The sequence below is a fragment of the Colobus angolensis genome, unplaced genomic scaffold (genome assembly GCF_000951035.1).
Source record: "Colobus angolensis palliatus isolate OR3802 unplaced genomic scaffold, Cang.pa_1.0 Scaffold399, whole genome shotgun sequence".
NCBI lineage: Eukaryota > Metazoa > Chordata > Mammalia > Primates > Cercopithecidae > Colobus > Colobus angolensis.
The window spans coordinates 1,586,409-1,596,085 of NW_012117365.1; the positions used below are offsets into that span (position 1 = coordinate 1,586,409).

At 41.9% G+C, this 9,677-nt stretch overlaps 1 protein-coding gene across 1 annotated transcript in view; it reads right to left on the reverse strand.

The window, feature by feature from the left end:
- ZNF684 (zinc finger protein 684) overlaps nt 1-9,140 on the reverse strand; it is a 14,704-nt gene extending 5,564 nt beyond the window's left edge. The window contains exons 1-3 of the mRNA XM_011955218.1: nt 8,501-9,140; nt 7,099-7,137; nt 629-768 (exon numbers count right to left, since the gene is read on the reverse strand). Coding sequence (XP_011810608.1) covers nt 629-768; nt 7,099-7,113 — 155 coding nt within the window. The 5' untranslated portion in view covers nt 7,114-7,137; nt 8,501-9,140. The remainder of the gene's footprint in view (nt 1-628; nt 769-7,098; nt 7,138-8,500) is intronic.
- Nucleotides 9,141-9,677: the final 537 nt, after the last annotated feature.

The following is a 9,677-nucleotide window of genomic DNA, read 5'->3' on the forward strand; positions in this document are numbered from 1 at the left end:
GGCGCCTGTAGTCTTAGCTACTTGGGAGGCTGAGGCAGGAAAATGGTGTGAACCTGGGAGGTGGAGCTTGCAGTGAGCCGAGATCCTGCCACTGCACTCCAGTCTGGGTGACAGAGCGAGACTGCGTCTCAAACAAAAAAACAAAACAACAACAACAACAACAACAACAAAAACAGAACAGACCCTTCTCCTCCATCTGGGAAGTAGAAGCTTAAGCAGACTATGTGAAGCTCAAAGGGGACTCAGAATCTTTGACAACTAAAATTTAGGGCCCAGCTGATTAATGCCTCAGAATGCTCACAGCTTTCATAAGTCTTTTTTTTGAGATAGGGTCTCAGTCTGTCACCCAGGCTGGAATGCAGTGGTATGCCTAGGCTCAAGCGATCCTTCCACCTCAGCCTCCCAAGTAGTTGGGACGACAGGCACATGCCACCACACCTAGCTAAATTTTATTGAGACAGTCTCACAATGTTGCTCAGGCTGGTCTTGAAATCCTGGGCTCAAGCAATTCTCCTGCCTCCCAAAGTGCTGGGATTCTAAGTATGAGCCACCACAATTGGCAAGCATTCACACATCTTAAAAGATGAGCACTATTAGTATATACTGAGTTACACTGAAAAGTTATCACTTATTGTCCTTACCCACTGAGATGAGGTTTCTATAGTTCTCCAACATCACATCCCAATACAAGGTTCTCTCAGTACAATCAAGCAGCTGCCACTCCTCTGCGGTGAAATCCACAGCCACATCCTGGAATGTCACTGATTCCTGTAACAGCACATTCATCTTCAAACTAAAGTGTGCATCATTAGCGAACTTGCAAGAGAATCAAGGCAGCTCCTTAATATCATCTCATGTTCACTGTTGAGTTTGTAGAAAATTAGATACAATGATTACATGCTTGATTCAGAAATATGCTTTGTGATAGTAACAAAAATCTTATTAAACATATCCAACTGGTGCCAGAACAGTTCAACAGGGGAAAGAAAAGTCTTTTCAACAACTGGTACTGAGACCACTAGACATCCACATGCAAAAGTATGACACTGGACTCCCCACCCATTTCACATCATATAAGAAAATGAACTAAAATGGACCAGAGAGCTAAAAGTAAGAAACAAAGCTATCAAACAGTTAGAAGAAAACAGAAAAAAAGTTTTTTGTGACCTTGGATTAGGCAGTGGTTTGTGAAATATGACAGAAAAAGTGGAAGTGACAAAATAAAAAATAAATAGGAATTCATCAAAATGAAAACTTCTGTGCTCCATAGGACACTGCCAAGAATGTGAAAAGAAAATCCACAGAATGGGAGAAAATATTTGCAAATCATGTATGTGATAGAAGGCTTGTACCCAGAATATATAAATAACTCTTAAAATTCAACAATAGGGGGATGGGAGAAAAAAACAATAATAAAAAGACAATACAATTTAAAAATGGGCAAAGGATTTAAAGAGACATCTCTCCAAAGATATATCTATCTATCTATAGATATAGATATGTGTATGTATGTATCTGTGTTGGTATGTGTATAGTAAATAAGCCCATGAAAAGATGTTCAACATTAGGGTCTGAAACTGAAGCAAGAAAGAAAAAAAAATAAAAAGAAAAAAGATGCTCAACATCATTAGTGATTAGTCATTAGTGAAATGCAAACCAAAACCATAATGAGATAGCACTTCACTTCTGAGACAGTCAAAATCAAAGGCAAACAATGACCTGTGGTGGCAAGGATGTGGAGAAACCGAAACTCTTGTACATTACTCAACTCTTGCACACTGGGATTGCAAAATGGTGCAACAACTACGTTACTTCTTTTTTCTTTTCTTTTATTTGATATAGGGTCTTGCTTTGTCACCCAGGCCGTAGTGGAGTGGAGTGGTGCAATCGGGGGTCACTGCAGCACTGAACTCCTGGACTCAAGCGATCCTTCTACCTCAGCCTCTGAAGTAGCTGGGACTACAGGCACGTGCCACCACACCCAGGCAATTAAAAAAATATTTTTTGGGGCCAGGTGCGGTGGCTCATGCCTGTAATCCCAATACTTTGGGAGGCTGAGGCAGGTGGATCATGAAGTCAGGAGATCAAGCCTATCCTGACTAACACGGTGAAACCACGTCTCTACTAAAAATACAAAAAAGTAGCCAGGTATGGTGGCATGTGCATGTAGTCTCAGCTACTCAGGAGGCTGAGGCAGGAGAATTGCTTGACCCAAGAGGTGGAGGTTGCAGTGAGCCAAGGTTGCGCCACTGCACTCCAGCCTGGGCAACAGAGTGAGACCCCATCTCTAAAAAAAAAAATTTTTTTTAGAGATGGGGTCTCACTACATTGCCCAGACTGCTCTTGTACTCCTGGCTTGAAGTGATCCTCCTGCTTCAGCCTCCCAAAGTGCTGGGATTACAGGCATGAGCTACCATGCCCAGCCTGTGTAGTAACTACAACAGTTTAGCAGTTCCTCCAAGTGTTTTTTTTTTTTTTTGAGATGGAGTCTCACTCTGTCGCCCAGGCTGGAGTGCAGTGGCGCCTCCTGGGTTCAAGTAATTCTTCTGCCTCAGCCTCCTGAGTAACTGGGGTTATAGGTGCACATCACTGATTTTTGTATTTTTAGTAAAAATGGGGTTCTACCACATTGACCAGGCTGCTCTTGAACTTCTGACCTCAAGTGATCCACCCGCCTCAGCCTCCCAAAGTGCTGGGATTACAGGCAAGAGCCACTGCACTCAGCCTCCTCCAAGTGTTAAACAGAGTAACCATATAACCCAGCAATCCCCTCCTAGGTATATACCCACGAGAATTCAAGACATTTGTCCACACAAAAACCCACAGACAAATGTTCATAGTAAAGTTATTCATAGTCAAAAAAGTGGAATGATCTGGTGTCCATGAACTGATAAATGGATAAAGAAAATGTGGTATATCCATATGATGGAATGTTATTTGGCAATAAAAAAGGAATCAAGCACTGGTACATCTACAACATGGATGAACCTTGAAAATACTGTATGGGGCTGGGTGCCATGCCACCACCTGTAATCCCTGCACTTTGGGAGGCTGAGGTGGGCAGATCACTTGAGCCCAGGAGTTTGAGACCAGCCTGGGCAACATAGCAAGACTCAGTATCTATAAAAATAAAAAATTAGCTGGGTATGGTGGCATATGGACCTATAGTCCCAGCTATCTGAGAGACTGAGGTGGGACAACTGTTTGAGGCTGGCAGGTTGAAGCTACAACACAGTGAGACCCTGCCTCAAAAAACTAAATAAATAAAAAAGAAAAAGAGGAAACTATTGTATTGGGTGTAAGAAGCCAGTCATGAAAGATTACATATTTCATGGTTCCATTTGTATGAAATGTTCAAAAGAGAAAAGCCATAGAAACAGTAAGTCGATTAGTGCTAGGGAAAGTGAGGAATGAGTAGTGACTGCTAATTAGGGTATGGAGTTGCTTTTGGGGTGATGAAAATGTTCTGAAACTAGATAGTGGTGACATCTGTACAACTCTGTGAATACACTAAAAAACCACTGAATTGTATACAATTTTTTTTTTTTTTTGAGACAGAGTCTTGCTCTGTTGCCCAGGCTGGAGTGCAGTAGTGTGATCTCTGCTCACTGTAGCCTCTGTCTCTCAGGTTCAAGCGATTCTCATGCCTCAGCCTCCTGAGTAGCTGGGACTATGGGCGTGCAGCACCACACTTGGCTAATTCTTTTTGTACTTTCAGTAGAGACGGAGTTTCACTATGTTGGCCAGGCTAGTCTCTAACTCCTGATCTCAAGTGATCCGCCCACATTGGCCTCCCAAAGTGATGGGATTACAGGCATGAACCACTGCACCTGGCTGACTGTATATACTTTAATCGGGTCACTTTTGTGGTATGATAACTATATTTCAATAAAGCTATTTAAAAATATCACTTATATATTCTTATTTGTTCACTCATAAAGTATTTAATGAGGCTCCACCAACCCTATACTGGAGATATCAAAAGAAATAAAATTATTACTCCTCTCAGGGATCTTACACTCTATTAGACTCAATAAAGTAAACGTAAGTGCCATAAGATGTTACTGAGACTGTAAGGTTTACATGCCAGATGCATATAAGCATAATAAAATAGAACACATGGATATTTTTACATGACAAAATACGTCCTTTTAACCATAATGCCAAAATCATGTTTAATGGATAAATGTTAAAAGCACTGAAATTAAAGACAAGTAGTTACATATCTACCACAAAACAGACAGTTAAGACCATTGTCAGCAGGAATTAGGAAACTGTAACCCATGGACTGGCCTCCTGTTTTTGTAAACAGAATGTTACTGAAACGTAGTCACACCGGGCACGGTGGCTTCAGCTTCAAGGACAGAGTTGAGTAGTTGCCACAGAGGCTGTATGGCCTTCAAATCTAAAATATTTACTATTTCACCCTTTATGAAAAGGTTAGGACTAGGAAAGGCTTATTCCAGGAATGCATAGATAGTTCAGCATTGGGAAATGCACTAAAAATTATCTAAAGTGGTACATTAAGGGTGGCAAGATATATTATTGACAGCTATTTTAAAAAAGGGTATGAAGCCAAAAGTTCCTAGTTATTAAAATAATCTTCACCAGTTAAAAATCCCTAACTTGATTAAAAACAAAATAAACAACTATCTACCAGAATACAAGAGGAAACGGTGAAACACTGGGAGCACTGCCATTAAAGTCAGGACAAAAAAGACTTCTGGCTAGCAATTACAGGTAACCCCTGAACCACACAGGTTCGACCTGCCTGGGTCCACTTATACTCAGATTTTTTTTTGCAATGAATACGGTTGGCCCTCGGTTGGCAAGTTCTGCATCTACAACCAAATGCAGATAAAAAAAAAAAATACAGTTATTCTGGGGGGAGGGATAGCATTAGGAGACATACCTAAGGTAAATAACGAGTTAATGGGTGCAGTACACCAACATGGCACATGTATACATATGTAACAAACCTGCATGTTGTGCACATGTACCCTAGAACTTAAAGCATAATAAAAAAATACATATACAGTATTCTTGCCATGCAAAACCCATGAATATGGATGGCCAACTTTTCCTATCCTTGAGTTCCACAGGGCCAACTGTATTGTGGGACTTCAGTATGTTCAGATTCGGGGATCTGCAGGAGTTCTGGAAACAGTCTCCCATGGATACCACAGGATGACTGTTTATTCAAAACTGCAGTGACTAGAAGTCCTGGCTATTGCAATGAGACAAGGAAAATATGGGGGAAGGTATCAATACTAGGCAGGAAGAGACAAAACTCCATTTGGAATGTATGATTGTCTACCTAAGAAATAGAGAAATCAACTAAAGAACTCTTAGATCTAACAAGAGTTCTGTATATTGGTTGGATATAAATTCAACATAGAGAAATCCATCTTTTTATTTTCTTCAGAGACAGAGTGTCGCTCTGTCACCCAGGCTAGAGTGCAGGGTTGTGATCATAGCTAGCTGTAGCCTGGATCTTCTAGGCTCAACTGATCCTCCTGCCCTAGCCTCCCTAGTAGCTGATACTACAGGTGTGTGCCATCATGCCCTGCTAATTAATTTTTTTTTTCTAGAGATGGGGTCTTGCTATATTGACCAGGCTGGTCTGGAACTCCTGGCCTCAAGCAGTCCTCCCACCTTGGCCTCCCAAAGTGCTGGGAATATAGGCATGAACCACCATGCCCAGCCAAGAGAAGTCCATATTTTTCTATTTACCAAAATAGCAAACTAGAAGAGATAATGAAAAAAAGGCCTACCCCATTCTCAATAGCAACTAAAACCATATGTAAGAATAAATATAAGAAATGTACAGGCCGGGCACGGTGGCTCCAGCCTGTAATCCCAGCACTTTGGGAGGCCGAGACGGGCGGATCACGAAGTCAGGAGATCGAGACCATCCTGGCTAACACCGTGAAACCCCGTCTCTACTAAAAAATACAAAAAAAACTAGCCAGGTGCGGTGGCGGGCACCTGTAGTCCCAGCTACTCGGGAAGCTGAGGAAGGAGAATGGCGTAAACCCGGGAGGCGGAGCTTGCAGTGAGCTGAGATCCAGCCACTGCACTCCAGCCTGGGTGACAGAGTGAAACTCCGTCTCAAAAAAAAAGAAATGTACAAGAATTACAGTAAGAAACTCATAAAACCTGTAAAATTATAATAAAAGGGCCAGGTGCAGTGGCTCATGCCTATAATCCCAGCACTTTGGGAGGCTGAGATGGGTGGATCACCTGAGGTCAGGAGTTCGAGACCAGCCTGACCAACATGGTGAAACCCTGTCTCTACTAAAAACACAAAAATTAGCCGGGCGTGGTGGCACATGCCTGTAATCCAAGCTACTTGGGAGGCTGAGGCAGGAGAATTGCTTGAACCTGGGAGGTGGAGGCTGCAGTGAGCTGAGATCATGCCACTGTACTCTAGCCTGGGCAACAGAGCCAAACTCTGTCTCAAAAAAAAAAAAAAAAAAGACTACCTAACATACTGCTTTATGAACCTTGACAATATTTGTTATTTTGATGACCTTAAAATTCATGTAGAAGAGTAAATGCTCAAGATAACTAGAGACTGGAAAAGGTACAAGATTTACTTATGGGTCCAGGTGAACTTATAAATTGAGTTCATTTAGTGCTGCTTGGCACTATGTTCTTACTCTAGGGAATACTCTAAGACAGTCATAGGAAACCTGATGTTGTATTTATCACAGGCTGCTGCTGTGAATGTTATTTCTAATATTATCTACATGAAAACTCATTAGAAAATATTTTCTTCAAAGAAATGTGTCAGGAAAAACTTTAGTTATAAGGAGAATAATTTTGCTTTATCTTCACAGACAATGCCAATACTTTTTAACTGGCTGGTTATCCATTTACTATGATTTCCAGGAAGACCGAGTACATATTTCCAGCTCAAATTTGTTCCAACCATCTGCAAACCCTATGACTTGGATATCAACTTACCAATCTTCTAAATTTCCTTTTAGACTTGATCTTTTATTCGGTTTACATTTTTCCTGACCATACATTTCCTTTTTATCATATGGACTTTTGAGAGATTTAAACAACTGGATGAATAGATGGATACCTTACCTGGAAGTTGATCATTTTCTGCAGCTCTTACACAGAAATCTATGAAAGTAGAAATGGGGAAGAGAATAGAAAGACCTGAGATACCAGGACTGCATGCAAAGTAGAACCCCGCTCTATCAGACCATAAGTACTCACACTGAAGCCTCAGAAAATGCTACCTACTGTGGGAGAAAGACATTTCTAGCAAGAGAGAAAAGTCCATGTTCCATGAGCACAGATCTCTACTTGTGATTGTTAGGAATATATGGAGCTTAGATAAAGATGTTGTATGTTTCTGTCCTACTGATCTAACGCCAAGTGGTTCCTCTTGAAACAGTTTTTTTTTTTTTTTTTTTTCCTCCCAGAAATTTATCCTAAAGAAATAATGAATGAGTTGAAAAACTAACTTAAAAGTTTGGCCTCTGAAGCTCCATAAGTCTAAAAATGATTCCTTCCTGTGACTGGTTTCTACTCTGAAGCTGGGATAAGAGATTGCAAATTAGGTTGGGCTTTCTTGAGAAGGCTGGATTCAGGGACCCAGGAAGAGTTTTTTGTTTTTTTTTTTTTTTAGCTGGATCCTTCAGTTTAAACTCCAAATGTTTCTCTCTGTAGGAACTCCCCATCTTCTATGAGCTTAGACTGCTGGGGCTCTAGAAAGGGTACAATGGGCAAACCAAGGACTCCCATCTTCATTTACACAGTCTGCACTGGAAGATCTGCAGATACACCAAGAGACTCTACAAAATGACCACAAATCGAAATTTACTCAGCGTTCATTGCTCAAATATTTCAGGAGAATAAACCCAACTCTGTTTTATGTAGGAATGCTATACTGTAAAAAAAAAAAAGAATGAAATCTGGAGAAAATGTATCTGAGTTTGAATCTCAGTTCTTCCACTTACTAAGCTGTGTGAGTCCAGGCAAGTAATTTCACCTTTCAGCTTCAGTTAATTCACATGCAAAATGGTAATAGCATTTACTTCAAATGATTGCTGAGAATACCCTTCGAATGCACAGCAGTTTCTCAAGAATGCTTTCTTCCTGGATCCCTTGAACTAGCTTACAGTTTCCACCGGATTCCCTGAAATGGCTTAAAATTGTGGCAGGCTCCGGTCGGGCCAACTGTTTTTGGAACCAGGAAAGGTACAGTTAGATGAACAGACTCCTACACAGTGACCTTGACCTACAAGAGCGGGAAAGCAAATTGGGCCTCTCCTAGTTCCACCAGATCCGTGGGCATCTACCCAATGCCAGTCGGAGTCCAACTCTTGCTTTCTCTCAGTTACTCGAGTTGAACAGGACCCACATATCCAAACCTGAAGTCACTGCACTTGGAGACCGTAAAGTTTTATCTTCGGTAGGGTAAACCTAGAAGCCAGTCCCCGCCTTTCTCTTAAGTCCTCCGAGTCCAGCAAAGCCATACCTGCCACTCTTTCACTGCCTCGCTCGCAGCTCCCGCTCCAAGCCTGGGATCAGTCACAGCGTTGTCCAGAGACTGGGGGGCAGCCACCGCCAGCACTTCTCGCGGCGCTGATTTGAAGATTGAATACCGGCTAGCGTCCTACTGCGCGTGTGCGGAAGTAACTGTCCACCTAGCGTTCCTGGGCTCCTCCCGGGTATAGGCCATCCGTCGGAGACCACATTTCCCATAAGGCCAGCGGAGCTCCTTTCCGGAAGGCGTCAGATGCTGCTTCCTCTTGCGAGGTGGTGCGGAGATTCCTGAGTTGTTATCTGTATTGCTAACCTGAGACCCGCGCTTTTTAAATCGTTTTCTTTTAAAAGGACAGCATCTTTAAATACGGGAAAGTAAAATCAGCAGTATGCTAAAGAAAATTTGCTCTTACTCAGTAGGGTTTCTTCTAGCAACGCACCAGGTTAAGTCAGAGAGGTGAAGAGGATCCAACAAATAAGACTGAGAAGGAATAATCCATGAAGTAGATGAAGCAGATGGAAAAGTAAGAGAGTTTAGATCTGCAAAACCAAGGGAAGGAAGTGTTTCAAGAAGAAGGGAGTGACCCACTGTGTCAAATGTTGCTCATAGGTCAAGTAAAATGAGAACTAAGAATGGGCCACTGTAGCAATGGTCACTAGTGATGTAGAAACGCCATTTTGGCAGTGGTGGAAGTTTGATAAAGTCTGAGGAAAATATGATAGGAGTTGGAGGAAAGGATGGGAGGAGAGGAAATGGAGAAAGCAAATACAGGCAATACTTGTAAGAAGTTTTTTTTTAAGGTGAGCAGAAAAATAAGGCTATCATGGGATAGGGATTTTGGATCCAGTAATATTTTGTTGTTATTGCCTTTTCCCACATGTTCTATTTTTTTTTTTTTTTTAAAGATGGGGCTGGGTGTGGTGGCTTATGCCTGTAATCCTAACACTTCAGGAGGCCAAGGTGGGAGGATTGTTTGAGCCCAGGAGTTCAAGATTGCCTAGGCAACATAGTGAGACCTTCATCTCTACAAAAAATAAAAAATTAGCCTGGCATGGCACCTGCCTGAAGTCCCAACTACTTGAGAGGCTGAGATCGGAGGATCACTTGAGCCCAGACAGTAGAGACTGCAGTGAGCCATGATCCCGCCACTGCACTGCAGCATGGGCAA